At 35.4% G+C, this 22,039-nt stretch overlaps 1 protein-coding gene across 2 annotated transcripts in view; it reads right to left on the bottom strand.

Moving 5' to 3' along the window:
* LOC116930128 (protein nubbin) overlaps positions 1-21,163 on the bottom strand; it is a 42,778-nt gene extending 21,615 nt beyond the window's left edge. The window contains exons 1-2 of one of the 2 annotated variants that reach the window (XM_032937501.2): positions 20,943-21,163; positions 1,431-1,564 (exon numbers count right to left, since the gene is read on the bottom strand). In XM_032937501.2, coding sequence (XP_032793392.2) covers positions 1,431-1,457 — 27 coding nt within the window. In that variant the 5' untranslated portion in view covers positions 1,458-1,564; positions 20,943-21,163. Of the gene's footprint in view, positions 1-1,430; positions 1,565-4,336; positions 4,495-20,942 lie in introns of those variants that run through there. The other variant, XM_045168442.1, reaches the window with a different exon arrangement.
* Positions 21,164-22,039: the final 876 nt, after the last annotated feature.

Raw genomic sequence — 22,039 nt, 5'->3', positions numbered from 1 at the left:
TAGTGCGTGACATCGAACAAAAAAAATCAAATAAAACAACAAATCTTTGGGGTGTTGATTGTATATAACGTTTTAAATATTGATTTCCATCAAACGTGCCTTATTTGTTCACCATTTCTACTTTTGTTCTTGTTGACATTTGTTATATATAGACTAGTCAATAATCCCATTAGGCTTGCTGATAAGATCCGGTTCCTTTCAGATTATCGCGGCTAAACCAGTAGCCTGTATATATACAAGCATATATTCATTCCTATAATTAAATGCTATTCTCTCTATGATTTTCAGTTGGAATATCATCGTCTTCTTTCCTTCGTTATACGTGCCTCGTTATATAAAGCGGGCAACGGTCGTTATTTGCTTCTTCTCCCTTTTCTATTTGCATCGCATTAAAAATTCATGAGGTTCATTCAATTAATATGTTGGATTGACCACGTGATGACGTCCGAAGAAAAGGATCATCACTATAGTGGCGTGATTATTACGACAAACGGATAGAATGAAATCTGGTTCGACCCAGGATAGACTCGATTGGATGTGTCTCTTCTCTCCTATTATGTGGACATTTATATACATTTATAATGAAGCACACAGATGATGCATAATGAGGCTATCATCATTTGCGACCGGATGAAATGAGGCTGACATTAAGGGCCAATGAACTCGGATTGTGTATAGTTAAAATAAAAATAAACTTTTGTTTTTAAAAAATTCATTTTTTGTGTATCAAATAGGCAGGTCACATCATTTCCCTGCCTGGAATTGTAAATGTAAAATCTGTATACAAGTTTTTAATGTATATTATATAGAAACTGGCCCGACGGATGACGCTAGTGATGATTCTTAAATATACCGGATTAGCGCGGAATGGAGATCATAAAGAACTACATAATAGACTCGTTATTAATACTATCTCGAAATTAAGAAAAGGCCAGGCAAATCAGGTGCAGAGCAGTAATTCTTTTCTATATAATCAATTCCTCCCTCATTATGGGATTTCTTTGATGTTTTGAAAAACAATCCCACGGTATGGGTTTGAAAAGAAGCCCGGCAGATATGAAATCACGCAATTTCACGATACATTTCTATTAATAACCAAACAACACAAATGAATAGAATGACATTCAATGGCTTCCATGTTACAGTATATAGCCTACAAGCTTATGCAATATTATACACCGGTCATGTGAGCTGTAATTAGGTTTGATCCATTGGCTGGTTGCGTGCATGTACGACCGATCTGTTTATGAGTAATAAACGGCCTCGACCCCCGAGCGTATCACGTTCGACACGGCACAATAACAACAACAACAACCCCCCAAAAAAAAGCCTTTTGACCAGCACAATTTGGGAGGTGGTTCATGTACATAAATATATAGAACATAGAAGAAAAAAAAACAAAACATAAAAGGGAGATATCATTAGCTTACCCCTCTTTCTTCTTCCGTTTGGCTCATTAGTTGTCAGCGGGTGCTGTATAGAGGGCCATCTTTTTAATCAGAGTCAAACGATCGCAAGAAGATGCGCTTAATAATGATGATGCACATATACCATTAACGTCCTCCTGCCACGTATATATAATTAATACATAAAATAAATAAATTTGTATGCGTTATGTCGTCATATATAGGACCATCGTATCATTCAAAGCAGGTGCTGCTGTACATAAATTATAGACGTCATACACACTCATTTTTCTTTTATAATTATCTTTAAAAGCATGAAAGGCACTGATTTTCGAGTTGTAACCGCACAGTTTTGTAATTGTTTGTGACGTGTGTTGATTTTTTTGGGGGGGGGAGGGAAAGGACATCATTGCGACAAAATGATTGCATCGTTTGCAGCATCCCATGTTGTTTGCCCGAAAGGCCTACATCATTACAAAGCGGAAGTTAAGATAAAGGTAGGCCCATTTTTTTTTTTTTTACATTCAAACAATATTTTTTAAATAAAAGTTTTCTTATTTTTCATGGCGGCTACTTGAAAAAAAAAAGGGAGGGTTAATGACGACCTGATTGGCTCAAATCCCCTGAAGACACACACGAAATGAAAGTCAAATAGGCAATTGTAAAGAACGAAGAGGAGAAAATCATTAAAAAAAAAAAAGGGAAAAAAGAAAATGGTGCTGTTCTTTTATAATAATGGCCGCGTTTGTTTTTGTATACATATAAAACGTCTTGTATTATTTTAAAGACGAGAAACAGGTAGCCAAAGAAGAAGTCATTATAAGAAAAGACTTAACAAACACGAGACACAACCCCCGTATTAGTTTAATAGAACAAAATGGATGGAACAGCAACGAAAACTGAATAGGGGCTGACACGAATGTCCGCCTTTTTCTCGTTCATTTGTTTGTTCCACTTCCTTTCACCGTGGCACCTATATACACTATGCTGTATATGTACATTTTTCATGAAGGAGCTTCTTCTTCTTTTTGAGATTATACATTTAAAAAAAAGAATGAATGCAAGTGTCGAGTTAATCGGATTTTTGGGGACAGCATTTCCGGTTGCCTGTCGACTTACAACAAAACAAAAAAGAAATGAATCCATTTAATATTAAACAAAATTCCGATACGTTCTATAGTATATCTACTTCAGTTTGTTCTAAAATAAAAATGAAAAGTAATAAAAAACACAAAAAAAAAACAGCTGATTGCCTAAACATCAACGTTATCTTTGTTTCAAGACGAAACAAATGGCCGGCGCTCGCGGCCGCAAGATTTTCAATCGTCAATGGCAAGTGACCGAAATATATACACACACAAGTCTTAACGAATCTACAAGAGGCAGGAAGCGCTTGAATTCATGGGACATTTTCACGGTGGGATGTATGTGAAAAACCACAACGAGTCCCCCCCCTTTTCTTTTTCTTTCTGCTCTTACGGCCAACCGGGTTTTGCTGTAATGAACAATTCGTGTATATATCGATACACTTGCCTAAATAGTTGACCACACAAAAAGCTTGTGGCAACAGCTTACAAGCCATTCGCTTGATGGAAAATTATGGTTACTGTCCGCTGTCATGCACACCTTTTCATTGTGATTACATTTACCTATATCCATGTTGTTTTGTTTGGGTTTTGCCGAACATTTTTGGATTTTTTTTTTTTTGTTCAAGAAAAATGTGTAGGCTAACGATTGCCTGATTAAATCCCAAGCTGAAAAGTTCTCTTCACTATAAATTATATATAAGAGCACTACAGTATATATGTTATATAATATATACCGTAAATTATAAAGCTCTTCTTGAAATCCCTCAACCGGAAGGACATGTTCCGGATATAACTTTTAAACAAGATTTGGCTTTTTAGAATATATCGTTTTGCAAGATGGCAAGACCCTTCATTTTTGTTTTTTTCCAAAAACCAAATTAAATCAGGTTTATATAACAATGAAATACAGTTGAAAAGAGTTTGCTAAAAATTAGGGAAAACAAAATGGGGGGCCCTGTATATTCTAAACCGTGACGGACGTAGATATTCTATTATTTCGTAAAAATCATTTGTATATAATAAGTTAGAACCTTTTTTCTTTAAAAAGAAAAAAAAAGAAGGGCCTTCATCTGCGAGTTCAATCAATTTTTTTAAAAAAAAGTATTAGAACTTGCCGAGTGATTTGTTGCGGTCGCGGTTTCGACCATCTTTTATTTCTCTTCGATGCATAAAAAAAAAACAAAACGCCAGCTGGGTCAGCTTGATTAATGGTCAATGGTCTCTGTTACAAGTTGCTCTATTTTTCTAATAACTTAACCGTACATATATACGTTTACACTATAGCAGGTGTTGAACCGCATATCCTCCTCCTTTTTATTTTAGAAAGGAGGGGAGGACAAGGTGAAAAAAACATTCAAAGGTGCGAAGCGAGGGCGGTCTGTTCTTTGACTTGTTCATCCCACTCAAAGTTTATCTGTTCCTTCTCTCTCTTTTTTTTGGCAGGGGAAGGTTTATTTCCAACTTCCCGTTTCTACTTTACCTGATCAGTTTTTGATTTTTTTTTTTTTTCTTGTGTTTCCTTTTGCCTATTGTTCCAAAATGTTCCATCAGACATGGTTTGATTTTTTTTTAGCAGTAACTTTTCAGGGTTTAATGGAAATCGGATACGTTTCGAAAGCTAAAGAGAATTGGTTATTTGCTGGGATAGATCTCATCTACTTTTTAAAGACTGTCAATTTCCTTTGAGCAATTTTAATCGAATTTCATGATTAGATTTTAGAATAAGGTATATAACGAGCAGCCATGATGATTTTCAAGCAATAACACAAAAAAAGTTTGAAAAAATAAAATAAAATAAAAGCCTATGGGGCTGTCTGTAGGGGGTCGAGAAATGCTCGTTACCTGTGAGCTGACGTGGTCCAACGATTCAACAGTTCCGCTTGGTTGCATTTTTTTGCATTCACACCGTGTGTGTGTATGGACTCCCGTTGAAGGTCAAGCAACCTTGCACACGGCTTCCCAAAGCTGATGGCTAATGACAGTCTTCAACGAACGCACAAGCCCAGGGAAATGTACAGCACAATCACTGGACTCGAATGCTTCAACTCATTTCTGACGTATTTCAAGTAAAAAAAATAAAAAATAATTATTTCGGTCAGTCTATTTTCTTTTGTAATCGACTAACCATGTAGAGACTAATGGAACACCCTTCAAAAAAAAATGTTTATTTAAATTCCACACATTCTTTCATGTCAAGCGAAAATGATCTCGTTCCTCTTCAAAAGAAATGAACAACATTAAAAAAAGAAAAAATTCAATTCACCAATCACAATAAAGAGCAAAAACAATTGTCTAGATGATACGCATCATCGACGTTAGACAGAAATGGAAGTAACGCCATTTTCGCAATTTCTTCATGTAAAAATATTTATAAATAGTTTATATAGTACCTAAAAACAAAAAATATATAAATGTATTATAGTTTTATTGGCAGGTTGGACCGCAAAAGAATTCCAGCATACACACATAGTGTATATATATGTAGTCTATACATATATAGGATAAAAAGACAATCGTCATCATATGCAGCCGACTGGAACTCTTGTAGTCATTGGATATAAGTGGCATGCCAAGCAGCCAGACATGTATGAACATTAAAGCAAGCCGACCGCGAGCCATAACTGGATGGCCCTTTTTTCTTTTTATAGTGTTAACCGATCATGAAACGAACGCTTTAGATGGCGTATGGCCCCAACAGCCTCTTGACTTAATGAAATATCAAATCGATTTTGACTTTTTTTCTTTTTTTTCTTTTCTATACAACAGTTGTCATCTGCAATGGTTTTGTTTCGAGTTGATTTAGATTTACGATTATGTCCTCCCTCCTAATATTTATTGATTCGATCCGAAAAAAATGATATTCAACTGATATTTTCTATAATCGATTGATGAATTTGTTTTGTTTTCCCAACCATCAGCTTCTGAATTTACCTTTTTTTTTTTTTTTTATCATTTGAAATTGATATTTATGTTCATATAGAGAGGCAATTTATAATTTTCTCGTGTGTGTGATGGGGGCTTTCATTTTAAAGATGGAGCTAGTGTAACGTGATCCACGTCCGTGAATGCGCACAGGAAAGAAAGGCTAACGGATCCGTGAAGAGATTCTTATATATCTTTTCTTTTTTTATATACCGGTAATGACTCGTTTGGAATAAAAAAAGAGAGAGGACCACCTGCATCTTTCGTAATATGGCAGCAGCAAAAAGGATGTGCATAACAAGTCATTAAGCCTAACTCAAGTGTGACTATATATATATACGTGTATACAGTATAGGCCCCGACGCGTTATACTTTTAGCTTTATATATATACCTGACTCCAGCATAGACACTATATATCCATCCAACATTTTTCTTTTCTACCTTTTTTTTTTTTTTTTTTAATTCTTTTTTTCCCGCCACCTTGGATGCATTGTTCGCCCACCTGCCGAGAACTTTCTGGCTTCCTCAGATGAAGAACGTATGGAGCGTAGAAGAATTACCGGTTCTAGATGTATACGACTATATGGACCAACAAATGTATTCTCCCAGAAAAATCATAAATCGGTCGCCATTTGTAATTCGTGATGTAGATATAACAACATCCGTATAATTCCATTTTCGTATTATATCTATATAGGTTTTTGTGTCGTCTTCAGTTGTATATTGCCATTCATCATTTGGTTTCATTCTATGTATATTCGATGAATGTTTTCACATCGACAAAGACGTCGTCAATTTTAATTGCTTTCAATCTGGGATGGCCAACGCGTTTGATCGATTGTGGGCTCAAATGTCTAATGATCTTGTATATAAATGACATTCTTTTATATTTTCACTGTAGTATTTTTTTGTTTTGTGTTTTTTTCCCGGATGCTTAAAAGCAAAAATTTTTTGTGTGCGCGTCTCAAAATTAAACATTCACCACACGAGCCGCACACAACGTGGAGGGCTGTTATATTCCTTGTATAGACTTAACGTTTCAGACCAAAATGATCGCAATCATGTTTCTTGATTGCCTTTCTTTTTGTCCCTCCGCCCCTCCGTCCATTTTTTTTATATATATACATCGCTACTGGCCTTTGGATTTGTTAGTTATACCCTCCCTTTTCCACCCTATACATATATATTATATTTATATATAGTCATACATCTTTTCCGGCTTCTGTATATCTTGATCGGGCAATTAGAACGAGCCCACTTTTGCATTGTTTGCTGCCGTGCATTCCAATGATGTCATCAACCAAACGCCACCACATCTCTGTAGTTACCCTCCCTTTTTCTTTGCTATATACACACATAAAGCCAGAGAGAAAAAGAAAAAAAAAAAGAAAAATAAATAAGTTGGTGTGTTACATCAAAATTGCTATTTCTAAGCAAGACACGCGTCGGCATGTTGGTGTAAGCGGTGCACAATCCCCTTGCGTTTCATATTATTCTCAGGGCTTTTTATTTTCATAACTGTATATAGGAAAACAAAATTGGCTGTTTATATATACTATATAGATATATATGTGTATGAAGTGTATATATAGGCGCAATAGCAGACGGTATAATCTGTCTAGCTCATATGAGACATCATCTTCGAAAAAAACAAAACACGTGGTAGGCTATATAGCATTGTTCCAAATAAAAAGAGCTTCAATGTCCTATGGCCTATAGACCATGTTTAAAACAGCTTATTATGATCGCTTCTATAATTGATGAAAAGAAAATCAAGAAATAATAGTTCAAGTGCAAAGTTAATAAATCAGTTGTGCACTGTAAGCAAAACGTCCCCCAAGAAATTGTAGGAAATCAAGTGGCAATTATATCAGTTTCGTGTAGTCTTTTCTGTGTTGTTTTTAATTAACGTCTTCAAACCATATATACTATAGTATAACAAAAAATAAAAATCGCCATGTGTTGTTGGCCAATAAACGCCAAACACAAGCGAAATTAAAGAGAAACGATTCATCGAGCAAGGAGACTAGAAAGGACTGGAATTATTTGTGTGTGTGTGTGTTCCAGTTGAAAAAGTCGGAAGCAAACAATGACCAATCAACAAAGGTTATATCCTATCGTCCGTATCGAGTCTCTCACGATACATTATATTCCCCTTGACTATAATATTTTCTGCCGTTTCTCAACAACCAAGTCAATATGGCACGGCTTTTATTAATTTTATTTGTTTAACTGTAGACATTTTTTTCACAAACATTTCTCTCGGACTTGACGCGCAATTTGAATTTGTAACACATAAAACGCATTTTATTCAGCAGCCGTTATACGTACGTATCTATACGTATATAAACTACATAAAGAACAGCCATATAGGCTTAATTATATATAGTGATCCGTTAAGGAAGGAAAGTATTAAGCGTATTCATTTAATCATCGTGTTTAACTATTCAAAAATTAATAATCGAATAAAAGGATGTGCCAAAAATAGCCATACACGAGTTATAAGAACAAAAATGTGTCTTATTGATTGTGTATAATAATAAGCAATCAAGCATGACGTCAATTCTTAACGATGCATCATTGTTTAAAAGCGCACGTTATAAACTGTGCGCACCAGTTATAATGGATACATAATATAAATACCCAAATTATAGCTATTAGACTATAATATATTATACTCCCGCGCTAACTGCGTATTATTATGGCTTCCTTCGTTCTCAATTGATGATCTCTATTTTTGGGGCGTCACACTTGTTCATTTGTGTTTTGATTATATTGCGCCTCATTTGCCATTCGACAACGACCTATAATTTCGCCACGTTGATGTCAACTTGCGTTGGCATATCGGCGTAAAAATATATAAGGGAAAAGAAGACCGTGCCCGAGCAAATCAATAAAAAGCGCAACGGCTCGGCTTCTGGTGTGTGCAGCCACCGAACCTCTCTCTCAAAGACTCTCTTTTATTTCACCATCTTTCCCCAAATACCCGTGTGTTTGAAGTTTTTCTTTATTATTATTTGTCTGTGTGTGCGTGTGTGTGTAAGGTCCCATTTAAAACGTATATATAAGTATATATATAGCGACGTGGACTGGACCAAATTTGACAATATGTATTCAAGGAATAGTTATATAGAAAAGACGTTAGCTTTCAAGAGAAAACTATGTACAAAGAAAGCAGCAGCAGCAGCAGCAGCAGCACTCTGTAAAATGGGAATTCGAATCAGTCATAGTGCCTTTACTTGCCATCAATAAAAGACTTTTCGATGGCCCTCTCTCTCTCTACCACTCGGCCATAATCAATAAAGCAAACATCCACCTTTGAATAATTCAACAATAGCCGCACCGAAAAACATCGAAACGAAGAAATCGGATTAGGAATATATATATAGTATAGGATATATCTACACACACCCACGTTATGGCTGCCAATATATTTACAATCTTCGTCAACACAATTATCGTTTCGAAAAAAGAAAAGAAATCAAAAGAAAACTTGAATCATTTGAAATTCCGTTGTTCTTTCTTTCTTGTGTCATCATTTGACGCTTCCTTGTTGTTGTTGTTCTTACACTTTATACTTCATACGGCACCTCACACAGCACTGAGGGAAGCGTCGCCATTGTTATATTGCCAACGTATTATTATGATACGAAAAGACGATGGAATAAATCAAATAACGGGGGTGTTATGCGTTTGAGACGGAGCGCGGGATCATCACTCTTTTGAAAATGAGACAGCCTTTTCATTTTTCTCTACACATAATATAGTCTTTTATGTATATAAAATATATAAATTATATACGTATAATATCACTTTTTTATCGAAATATATTTAGGTTGCAGCTATATACATCCCCACCCCACCCCCTTATATGATTGTTTGTTCAGCCAGGCGTTATAGCCAACACACGGCAGCGTGAAATCTTGAAAACAGGAGACCGCCCGCTGTTGGGACGCGTGAGTAGATCGAATTTTGCATGACGAAAAAATTCTAGACCCCGGCGTCTATATAAATGTGTGTGTGTGTATATGTATAAGCCTCTGGACGCATTTGTGTGTAGAATAGTCTATAGCAGCTTAGATATAGTTTCACCTACACATAATTCAATCGTAATTTTTTTTTTTCTTTTTTCCCGCGCGGTCGTCTCGACTTGTTTCATAAACTTTAAATTATGGCCCGTACTTTTTTTTTTGTTTTTTTGGGGGGGTTCTGTGCTACTTTTTGTCGTTGAATTTCATTCCATTTTGTGTGTGTGCTGTGTGTAGAGGAGTAAAATAGACGTATATATAGACGTCCAAAAGTTGAATGCCTACAGCAAAACTGTGATTTTAACAAGACCGTTATTATCAAAAATGAACTTTTCCCAAAGTTTTTGTTGTATTGTTGTCCATTATTGGTGCTCATGTGCTGCAAGCAATTTCATGTTTTAACTGATTGGGAGCTTTTTTTTTTCGAATCGAATCGACAAGCAATTAAACTACAACCTAAAATTGCGATAGAAAACAAAACATTTCGACGAATAACTTTGAAAAAAATGAAATCAAATGGTTAAGTCGTTAACAATTTGTCGAAGCCCAATCTTTTATTGATGCGCTTAAAAGAAAAGAATTATTATTATTTTTTTTTTAAACTACTCCTTCCATCTGTGTTTTTCCTATTGTTTTCACGGAGGAGGTTCGAAAAGGGGGAGGATAGGAGGTGGGATGGAGGTGGAACCCATTTGAAGGCGGTGTTATAGTAGATATCGACGTTGATGCCAACAAAATCGGGAGGGAAACTCGACGGTTTAATTGAACTAGGTGAGAATAAGCGGCCTGGTGTATAGGCTATAATACAGGAGAGAGAGGAAAAAAGAGGAGGCCGCCTACTTTAAACTCCATTTCTCCTCCTTCTTATCTATGGTTTATTTTTTTTAAAAGAAAAAAAAAAAATTAGGAATGCCTAATAAATCCTTCTTGTTCTATATAAGAGTTTTTCTTATTGCCAACACATATAGAGCATTTGACCGCAGTTCTTTTTGAAGGTTACAGATGCAATTCAGCCCGGCTCGAATTACTTGCTGTATAGAACATCTACGATTTTTTTTTTTTTTACGATCGGAAATACGCACCGAACAGAAAAAAAAAATGAAAATACAGGGCAGCACAGCACCAACTTTGGGTGTTACACATTGTCTTTTTGGTATACAAGAGTGGGGAGAAAAAGGTAGGGTCGTTTCTCTCCCCCGCCCACACCTTACATAAAACACCGTTTGTTTCACTTCTGTTGTTTATATATACGAAAACAATCGCATTCTATATATAGCGTATAGACCTGTAAGGTTGACAAGAAAATTTAATTGATCGGTTACATTGTATAAGAAAAAAAAGAGAAACAACAGTCGAATGAATGAATGAACACATTCAAATGAGTTGGTTGTCATTTCGAAACAAGAAAATCAACATTTGTTTTCAATTATATATAGAAATCAAAAGATAGAGAAAATGGGTGGGACGGCGTTTGATTTCATTGACGCAATCAATCCGTTGAGAAATGAACAATTTAATGCTCCTTTGAAATGCATCTGAATGTCGCATTTCGTTAACATCAAAGTCACGTTTCATTGAACAAACAAAGAGAGCTGACCGAGAGCGTTATATTCGTATATATACTACGTCATTCAAAAGAGAATTTCAAATGCTACAACGGCATACATCGCCTCTTCGTTCGGCAGGTATACAACAAAAACAGATACATCCAAACTTGTGTGAATATATAGCTGACCAACACTATATACTATATCCTATACCAAGCCAGTAAAAAACCTACATTTGAATATATATATAAAAAATAATCATATAAACCCGACAGTCCCATATTGTACTTGCGTCACGCTGCGAAACAGAACGTGATCTACAATAGTAGGAGCTCCCCCCCTTTTTTTTTGTATTCTCCCCTCATTTGCATATGGTTGAAATAATCAACCGGAGTTGTATATATATGCACATGATTCTTCTCATCTCTGACCGGCTCATGTTTGAATAATCTGCTGCTCTTATTCGTGAGAGACCTGCTGAGTCAACCTGGACGATTCGGATGGTGTCTACCTATATAGCAGTAGCCAATAATTCGTTTTCCTTTAAACAAAAATTATGTTTTGATTTCTTCCGAAATTATTTTTTTTTCTTCGAATGAATACCAAAATTTCTGTTTTCTATACAGAAAAGAAAAGAAAAAAAATCAATTGAAAACAATTGACGTGAGCCTTGATCCGACTATGAATTTGTTTAGCCGTTGAAGTTGGCAATTCGTTGTTATCGACAATCATCCTATATATATCTATCTATATAAGGCCTTTCTCCTATTTCTTTCACCCTCACAGTTCGTCTCGGGTTGCCCCCTATATTATATATATGCCATTTATTTTTACTGGATATATAGTATTCGTCGTTCACCCTCCTTCTTCCGGAAGGAGGTCAGTTCAATCTCCGTAATATAAGGGTGGATGGGGCCGGGGGAACGTCCATCCACGAGTTTTGCCGGCCCTCTTTTCGACACTTGGTTTCATTGTTTAAACGACCCGTGGTGCGTGCCTCTAATTAAAGGAGAACAATTCTTCCTCAACCCTCTATAATTCCATGCCCCATTTGAGATTCGGCTCTAAATGAATGTCTATCTTCTATTATATATATCGATCTTTGAATTTTCTTGCATATAATGCGGAATATAGGCCTATATACAATTTCTTTTAAATATATGCGTAAAAGAGAAAGAAAGAAAAAACAAAACAAGTTTGCCCTGTCCAGTAGATAATAAATAGTTCTACTATAATATACGGGATATATTATAACAGCAGATAGATCCCTATAAAAATAAAGGGGGGGAGGACTTAAATTTCGATCATCACCCCTCAGCAGTTCTCCCTCCCTGCGTGTGTCTCATTTGTGGCTTGCCCTTTGAATTTCCTTTCTTTCCCTGAAAACGCATTTTTAGCTGAAATTTCCTCGCATTCGAACCGTGAAGAGACTTTTATAGAACAGGGGAGCGAAAAATAAGAAGAGATCTATCCCCATATTCTGCTTTTTTCTCTCTTTTTTTGAATGATGAACGTGGAATATCTATGTATTATAGACTATATATAGACCTATAGTAGATACACGCCCATGATTTGCATTCTAATCGAAAGCTTTCAAGAGTGAGCCTTTGCCTCTATCAATCGTTTTTGCATGAGTAAGCAACAGTGGCTTCCGCTGCAGCATATGCAGATGGCGGGTTGGTTCGTCTTTGAACAAAACCAAAAAAAAACAAAATGGCGAACATTTAGTTTTACACAAGGCACGTATTAAATATGGGCTGAGAAAGTAATAAACTCTAATTCTTTATATAGAAGTATTTCATATGTACCGTGTTTCCTTTAATTAAGGTAGACTAGCGTTTTGTTTTTCCCGACACACCATTGCCAATTTTGATATTTCGAATAGAGAGGAAACTGGTGCAACCGAGGACAGGTTTCATAATAAACGAATTTTTTTTTTTTTTTCTTTTCCCAGAACTTTTTTTAATTTAAAAAAAAATGTTTCTTTAGATATTCTTATACCATCTGCCATTGTATAGTCAAATTTTTTTTTTGAAATGGGCTTCTTGAGTTTGTTACACAATTTCATTGTTTTCTAATGTCTATAGGATTTCACTTGAAGTTTTACACGTCGTATTATATAAAAAATGCATTTGACAGTTACCGGTTGAATTTCGAATCCCAAACATGTTTTTCTTTGATTTTTACGTAATCTACGCACACACACACAGAAAAGAAGAGAAAAAAAAATATATTTCCCGCAAAATAAAAGGATCTGTTGGGCAATTCAATCCTTTGCTATCGAAAATTTCCCCCTTTTTTAGGTGAATGCTAATGCGTTCAAATGCAGGTATATCTCCCCCAAAAAGAAAAAGAGAAAAAAAAGAAAACCAGCTCGAATTCATTGCACAAAAGGAGAATCCGAAAATAAGGAAACGGTAGTGCACAATACGGAATTCCAGCGTGGGAAATTCATCCTTTTACACAAAAAAAATTTTTTTTTTTCTTTTTCTTGTTTTTTTCTCTCGTTGGGTCGATGGGAACATTGCGAGAGAGAGATATAGGGTGACAAAAATCTATGGAAAACGGCTGTTATTCAAAGTATTGTGCAAGCCAAGTTTCCTGATAACCATGCTGCACCATTTGTTATGCAAAAGCATTTAGAAACGTGAAGAGGGATAAAATAAAAAAAACGAGTAGAAAAAGTAGGCTTTTCATAGGGAAAATGCGTTTTTTTTAAAACCTCCTCTCTTATTTTTACCCTGAAAATGAAAAAAAAAAAAAAATCGTTTGATAAAAGAAAGATTTTTTTTTTTTGCCAGTTGCACGGGTTTATAAATATTAAATTTGTTGTTTTTTGTTGTTGCTATCTTAACCTATTTTTTTCTAGTTTTTGGAAAAATAGGGTTAAAAAAATAAATGGGAAATTGAATCCCGTTTTTATCTTTTATATTTTAAAATTTAACAGCAATCATTATAGTAGGCTAGGCTATATATAAAAGATGGCCAACAGTAGCGAAGCAATTCTCGATATTTCAATTGGGATATAGATGTTTGTGTGCCAATTATTAACGAGCGCAAAAAAAGCAAAACAACAGAGACAAAATGAGCGTTGTTCAATTGAACATTTATCATTATCTTTTAGTGGTCTATTAAACCTCAATAGAAAACAAGAATCTGAGCCAAAAAAAAAAAACAGAAGTGCTAAATCGTTTATTTATTATTATTTTTTTTAAGGGCAAGAAGAAGAGTATAATTTATTTATAGCTGGTGAGAACACCTAAATGCCAAACAGTCGATTCTGTGTAGTATATATAGCAGGACGGAATATTCACACGCTTCTTTTTTTTTCTTATTTTTTGTTTTCCTCAAAAACGGAAAAGGGAAAAAAGGATTACATAACAAGCAACGCAATTCTATAGACTCCTTTTTTTTTTTCATCGGCTATGAATAAAGAGTGGATAAAAAAAAAAAAAAAGTGAATGGCTCACTTTTTTTGGGGGGGTGTGTTTCCCTCTTTTCTGAATCCCCTTTTCCCCCCAAAATTTACCCAGTTTTGCTCTTCCTATCTACTTTTTATATACGAGAATTTCGACCAAGATTTCCCTATTTTTATCAACTCCCCCCTTCTAGAAAACAATTTTTTTTTTCTTTCACAGGCAATAGAATAATCAAGTAGGAGCGAGGGAAGGGTTCCATCAGCGATGTATTGCTATTCATTTTCTTGTTTTTTTCACAGGTATCGTAAATACGAATTTTCTACAATTATTTAATGGTAGGTCACGTACTGTTTATCACAAACTGCTTTATCATCAGTTTTCTTCTTAATTCGTTAATCGTTCATTGATTAGAGGACCTTGGTCGAAATTCACTTGGTGCTGTATATAGTGGAAATGTATATTTGGATTTTAAACGTAATGCGTTAGCTGCTTATGCTTGTCGTCAGTTCTAAATGGATGTATCTATAAATTAATCTAATTCTCTCGATATATATACGCTGCATAAAGCAGCACTAATGAAGGCGATGTACAGACTACACACAATCGTTCGTTTTGATCGAGTTCCTGTGGTGCAAAAAGCCGATTCCATAGGAACTCGATCGTACGTGTTTTTCGTAACCGCTATCAAGTCCGATATGCATTGTTATATAACCCCCTATAACAGTCTATAAAGACGTTCTTTGAAATTGTCTTGTTATAAATAGATTTTTTTTCGGGGGGGATATTTCTTCCTGCAAAACATCGTGAAACTTCCACCAAGTTCCCCTGTTTTTCCCCAATTTTGTTTTAGGATAAAAAAAAAAATCTATTATAACCCCTTTTATTATTTTTTTTTCATCTGGTATACGTGTTATGTGATTCATAAAAAAAAAAAATTCTTTTCTCTCAATTGTATGAATATAGCAGCGAACACATGCTGCCGTTTTTGCCCTATTTTCAGGTTCCTCTTAAAGAGGGTAATATCTCACGATGTTCTTTGCTCTCCGTAAAACAGGATAAAAGGAAGAAAAAGACGATCTCACGCATCAGACAGAGGGGGTTACACGAAAAAAAAAAGGGGTTCTTCGTGGAAACGACGTAAAAAAAAGGGGGTAAATTCATAGGTTTTTTCCCCAATTTTTTTTTTCTTTTCTTATCAAACTGTTCCGTTGCCATTGTGTCCCAAACTGACAACTCGATTTTTTTTTTGGGTTGGCCTTGATTATATATACCCTTCGGTTTCCTTTCTATAAAGCTATGCCATGTTTTCTATTCTCTTTCTGTCTTATCAACTTACCATAAATAAAAATGTGGAAAAGAATTTATTGAGACGGTTATATTATATAGACCTTGGCCATATCTAATGGCATAATGCTCTTTATATCACCCCCAAAAAAAAAAAAAAAATCATTCGACCCCACTTAGTATACGTGATAAGTGTATATGGCTCTAAATAATAAGTTCTAGTATGCTATAGTATATACTAATGATTCAATTGACTCTAATATTTCATTAAACGATTTTATCAATGGAATCTTGTTTACATAATTAATATCGAAAAGTGTATTGCGCCATTTTTGGGATTGATTAATTGCACTAATCTTTGGGACTGATGGAAAACTAATAATTATATGATTCGAAAAGATTAAACTTGTATTTAAAGACTTCCCAACAACTCGTTCTTGTGTGTGTGTGTTAACTAATGCTCACTGAGCCTCGAACGTCTGTGCCCCGACAATTCATTCTTCTCTCTTTTTTTTTGGATAACAAAAGAGTTGTCATCATCTCCGACTTTGAAAATGTTTTTAAGTCATCACTTGTGCTCGTGAAGCAACGCGTGTAAGCGTCATTTAAACTTGCACGAGCATGTTTGCCATCAAAAAGGTGAAGTGAAGCAAAAATGAAGCTGCAATTCGAAGGCTTTATATATAGCCTATTACTAACGATGCTTAAAAAAGAGTCAAATGGAGAGCCTTTCTTTTTACGTGTGGGACATCCTTCCACTTGGGGAAGTCGCTCTACTTTCTAACTGAAAAGAGGGGCAACATAGCATTTTTTCAAAGAAAAGGAAAAAAAAAAAAAAAAAATTAAATTGGAATCGGGAGGAAGTAGAGGGAAATATTGGGCCGGCTGCGTTTCGATCTCGGCTTCCGTCTTTTTGAGAAAGACCCGTTAAACCAAGTCGATGATATACAGAGCCAACCTAATGGAAAAGACATGAAAATCATTCACATCAGTTTAGTATATCCTATAGTTAAGTATTTCTGACGATCAAAAGTAATTCTTTATCTATTTTTTTTTCTTCTCATAAAATGAGAAATCCCCCACGAGCTGGAAACTTGGTCATCTATACGGCCGATTCCGCGTAAGAGGGTTGTCGTGTATAGTTGCTTTCCATATACACGTAACCAATGGGAATAAACGAGTGAATCTCGACCTCGACAAGACAAACTCATTAAATTAAGATTGCTCCGAAAAAGGTAAAGGAAGAAGTTAACTGCTGTATACGCCATACTGCTATCTGTGCTGTTTGTATTAGACTATAACGTATAGGAAGCTTTAACAAGTATGATTCACGTACAGTGTGCGTAATAAGAGACATCACGTACATTATCCCGAATAAGAAAGTTCTTGACCTCTCTTATAATGCGGCCATAATTGATCAATGAATCTAGAACTCGAGAAATGCCTGAGTGTATAGACGTTATTCGCTGCTCTTGTTTTGGCCAGAGCATTTAAGTATAGATAGAATAGACACAGTTAAACGGAAAATTATTTTCAAAATACAGTGACGTATATCAATCGTGCAGTGATGATGTGTAGTCTACACATAAATGTAAATCAGTTTATGTAGAAATCAAGAAAAATGTGTCGTTGAAATTAAGTTTGATAAGAAATGTTATAACTATAGCCATTGGTAAGGCATTGACCTCTTGAGTTGATCATTCAATGAAAAAAAGAAATGAAATCTCTTTACCTAAAATAGAGAAACATCAGATAACAAAATGTGTATAGGTTGGCAGCATTGGGTTATATTGCATAAAAATATTAAGTCTGAATTTATCTGTTCTCCAACATTCGTTTGTTTTGACGTTATATATATACTTGGAAGAAAAAACGTTAGAAATCCGCTCATCGACGAGGAAGAGAAAGAGAAAAAAACGAAAAAAGAGCAAGTGTTACATAGAGAAATATAGTAGCTCGATGATTATTCCACAAGGTGCAACGTATTTGAAACGAGTTCAGCAACGTGTTTTACATGGAAATCGTATGGACAAAAGTCTGATCTTTCGCAGCGGGTCGACCATCTAAAGCAAACACGCTATGCACGACTTGTCTGAACATGTCACATTATCCATGTATATAGTACGTGTATGTAAAGAAATAACAATCGAAAAAAAAAAAGGGGGGTTCCATCCATAAACAAATCCGACTTTCTGAATATAATACAGCACCTTCGTACTCGATGGACGCACACACGCACGTTTTTATTGACTTAAAAACATAATCGCGTAAGGTCTCCTATTCAGGCAAAAGAAAATGGGCATTTACTGATATAAAAGCAGAAATATTTTTGACGTAAATCGCGTGGATTTTTGGCTTTATGCGTTTTATCATCAAGAGCAACGTGAAAATCTGACTGTAGCTCGTGATATTATGTATTCATTATTTGTATATACGATGGCAACCGAATGTTCGCTATCTAAGAACAGGATCTGTTTTTCTATAAAAGGTAAACACAATACGTAAGGCTTTTGTTATATGTTCCTATACGAAATGCAGCGAAATGTTGCTAAATTAGTTGCAAATCACCCTCGTTTATCGCACCAGCACAACGTTTGATATTGTATGCCTATACATTTTGTTATGGCCAGCGGGGTATGTAAGGCGTGTCGATCTATTATTTAAAAAAAATAATAAATAAATACATCGATCACGGTGGAGTTCTGATAATACTCTAATCCGACCAGAATTTTCATTTTTTATCGCCTGCTGCGGTTCACACAAACACATTTGTTCAACGTGCTCTTTTGTCTTTGCAGCACACACACATATACAGTATATAGAAAATACATAGATTTTGACTTCGCTATTACGGGAAATATCAAACACTGTTGGCCTGCCGTGTATCATTTTGATTTATAGTTGGATGATTTACTGAGCAATTACCACTAAAACCTATATACAATTTCATACGGAATTGGGATAAGGAAAACCAAAACAAGTCACGTTGAGGTCTTTCTCGTTTGCGCTCGGCAGCCATCGATTATTAGGACGTACAAATGTATAGATCAAGATCGATGGCTATAAATCGAAATCACCACAATAAATATACATCAGTAATCAGAAACATTAATACATTTACAAGGCGGTGCGCATCTGCTATCAAAAATGCAATGCATCAAATTTTCATCGAAGGGAAATGCAGCAGATGATCTGGCCATGTTGCATGACATTTTATTAAGACTTAAATCATCAACAAAAAAAATTCAAATAGAACTAACGTAGTTCGACCATCAACAATGCGAACTTGGCCCAGCCTACGCCGATAGCGATGCATTAATTCGTCCAAAAAAGGCGTAGCACAATACGAAATTTGAGTTCTTAAAATTGTAAATATAAAAACTCAAATGAAAATCTTCAATATTATATCAAAGGCATTTCCTTTTTTTGTTTTTTTTGACAGGTCACATTAATAGCCTATACTATACAAAAGATTTGAATTGGTATATAAGTCTTAATCCGACAAATATAAAAGCAACAAGCTTATTTATATATAAACGTTGATTGAGTGATTAATTATAGTTACAGAAAGCACTCGTGACGGAGTTATAAGATATTGTCCGAACAAGTTTTTTTTTGTTTTGTTTTGTTTGTTTTTTTCGATGAGGGGGTTTAACAAGAGCAACGACAAAGACCTTTAACGAGCAACCGGAAAACCGATTTGGAATTATCCGCATCCAAGCAAAGAGAGACTAGCTAAACAATGGAAAGAGATGAGAGATTTTTGTGGCCCAAACAGGAAATTAAGGACGCTCCATTCCTATATATATACTAGGCTACACCAATTAATACCTACAGTGTATGACACACTTGTTTTTGCTTTCTTTTTATCTCATCTCCTTTAAGTCGTTCACGCAGCTGCCCTAATACCATCAATTGGTATATGGTTTTGCAATTGATCAACACTCGGCACACGACGTGCACCGCGTGATCGTTTCCTAATTTTATTTTTAAAGGAGGGGTCTGCCCTTTTGTCTTAATTATATTTGGGGTATAAGTTTTTAATTGCTCAGATCTGCGATTGTCCCCCGGAAAAAATTGGACACGTTTTTCTCGGGATCGATTATATACCAGTTAAATGCATTTTGCTTGTATGCGTTCGTAATATGAAACACGAGTTATGACTATATATTTATATATATAGGCTATAACATCATTTTGAAAAAGTAAAAATGCGTGGTCTACTAATAAATAAAAAGGGGAAGAAAGAAAGATAAATGATGAGGTTTATGTAAGCCAAACTAGGTCTATTACGTCGGGGAAAAAAAAAAGAATGCACTTATAAATATATATCGACTGGCTCACCAAGACTTTTTTTTTGGTCTTGACTTTTACCATCTGTAGTAAAAAAAAAATAAAAAATAAGAGAAAAGTATACAGGCGCCTGGTTGCGACAGATAAGTCAACAGTCGTTGGAACCAGGAGAGGGGAAGAACAACGAGAAAAATAAAAGGGAAGTCGGGCACGGAGGAAAAGAAGGGGGAAGATCGAATTCCCCGATCGAATTAAAACGCAAACAATGAAGAAGCCTCGCGCATGGGGAAGTCCGATAAAATAAAAAAAAAAAAAAAGAAAAAATACAAGCACAATCACCAACCGGGCCAAAGTATAGACCAGAAGAGTCAAGTCAGCAAAAGTGGTTGATTTGATGACATTTCGTCCCTTTCGTATATAAATGTTCTTCGAAAAAAAAAAAAAAGGACAACAATCGTGATGGGGTTAGTGGGGGAGGTTGAACAGAATGAAATAAGTTGTTGACCAAATATATATGCTGAATGCAGTCTCTTGGTCAGCCGGTTTAAATTATATAGGTGACATCTTTTATAAAGATATACGCGGGAATCTTAAATTGAATGTTAAAAAAAACTTATAAGCAACTCCAATATACGTACGAAGAAGGCCTGTTCCAATAAACTTTGTGTTGTAAATTAATTTGCCTTTATGTGCGTTAAGGTTATGTAACTAAAACTGGGCGATTTCTGAGTGTATAGGCCTACATTTGGTACATACGTGATGAGGACAATGCGTAAACATGGACGTTGAAATATAAACATTTGGTTGCTGATGATTGCGTAACAAACCCAGGGTATAACCTACCACATATAATTTTGCGTAGCTCGGCTTATAACTATCGAGTGGACATGTTGTTGGTATGAATAAAACAGAAAGATCATAGCGTTGGGAAGTTATTCTGAAAAAGGGACTCACCATACAGAATCGGAGTCAAAACATTAATTCAATGAAGATGAAACTATTCACGAGTAGTCCATAATTGTTAACATCAAATCTGTTGTTGTTCTCGCTGAGTCATTTTCGCTCCGCCGCTAACTGAAACAACTAACCGAACATTTTAAAAAATGGTGAAATGTAGACATTCACATTAAAAGGTACCCACGTACGTCAGGGGCAAATTAATTTAAGAACTGAAAACCCGTTGAACTATCGAAAGCGGCGATTCACATGGCACGCCAAATCAGAATTACAATACGCTACGTGCTTAACATTATCAGTCTCTCCACGTGTAGCTGATAACAAACGAAAAACAAAATTCTACATGTTGGGTAATCACGCATATCATTCGTGTTCTCGTATGCGTTACAAAATGAAAATTTCGCTTTTTTTTTTTAACAAGATAAATAAAAAGCTGTCCATTCTCCGATTTCTGTACAACTTAGAAAAAAGAAAAAAAAAAAAACTTCAAAATATAGTTGTTTGGTTGATACGGATATGACGTCATGGCCGTATCTCAAATAATGCGAAATAATGGAACACGGTCAAAAAAATTCAATGCTGGTGCAATGCAAAATGATAGCCAAATATATATAAGTTAGGTAACACGACAAAATCGAAAAGAACTGGAAATAGGCGATAAAGCAACGTACAACCAATTCTAAAATGAAGATTTAGAGTAGATAAGAGTATAGAGTGTGTGGGTATTGATCGACTGGACACAACCTACCGGACCCCTCTCTTTCGGCTCTTTCGCCTTCATCATTTCCTTCATCCCTTACACAACGCGGCTAAAAGATCACACTGCCCTTTCGTCAAATGATGTGGCACCCTTAGCGTCACTCCCCCTCTCCCCATAAGAAAAACAGAATAAAATGAAATCCCTTTATCCAGCACTTATTCCCCCTAAAAAGTTGAAAAACGAACGCCAGCGTGAAAATCAACGTCATCAATAATTTTCGTTTTGCATCTGGTTCATTTATTTTTTCGAAAATTGTTTTTATAGCAGATGGTCAATTCGTTATCCTTGATTTTATAAATCTACTTGAGACGGTGTGCTGCTGATAATATTGCTT

Source organism: Daphnia magna, linkage group LG1 (assembly GCF_020631705.1).
Source record: "Daphnia magna isolate NIES linkage group LG1, ASM2063170v1.1, whole genome shotgun sequence".
NCBI lineage: Eukaryota > Metazoa > Arthropoda > Branchiopoda > Diplostraca > Daphniidae > Daphnia > Daphnia magna.
The sequence above is the reverse complement of the archived record's forward strand: the minus strand, read 5'-3'. Positions and strand labels throughout refer to the sequence as shown.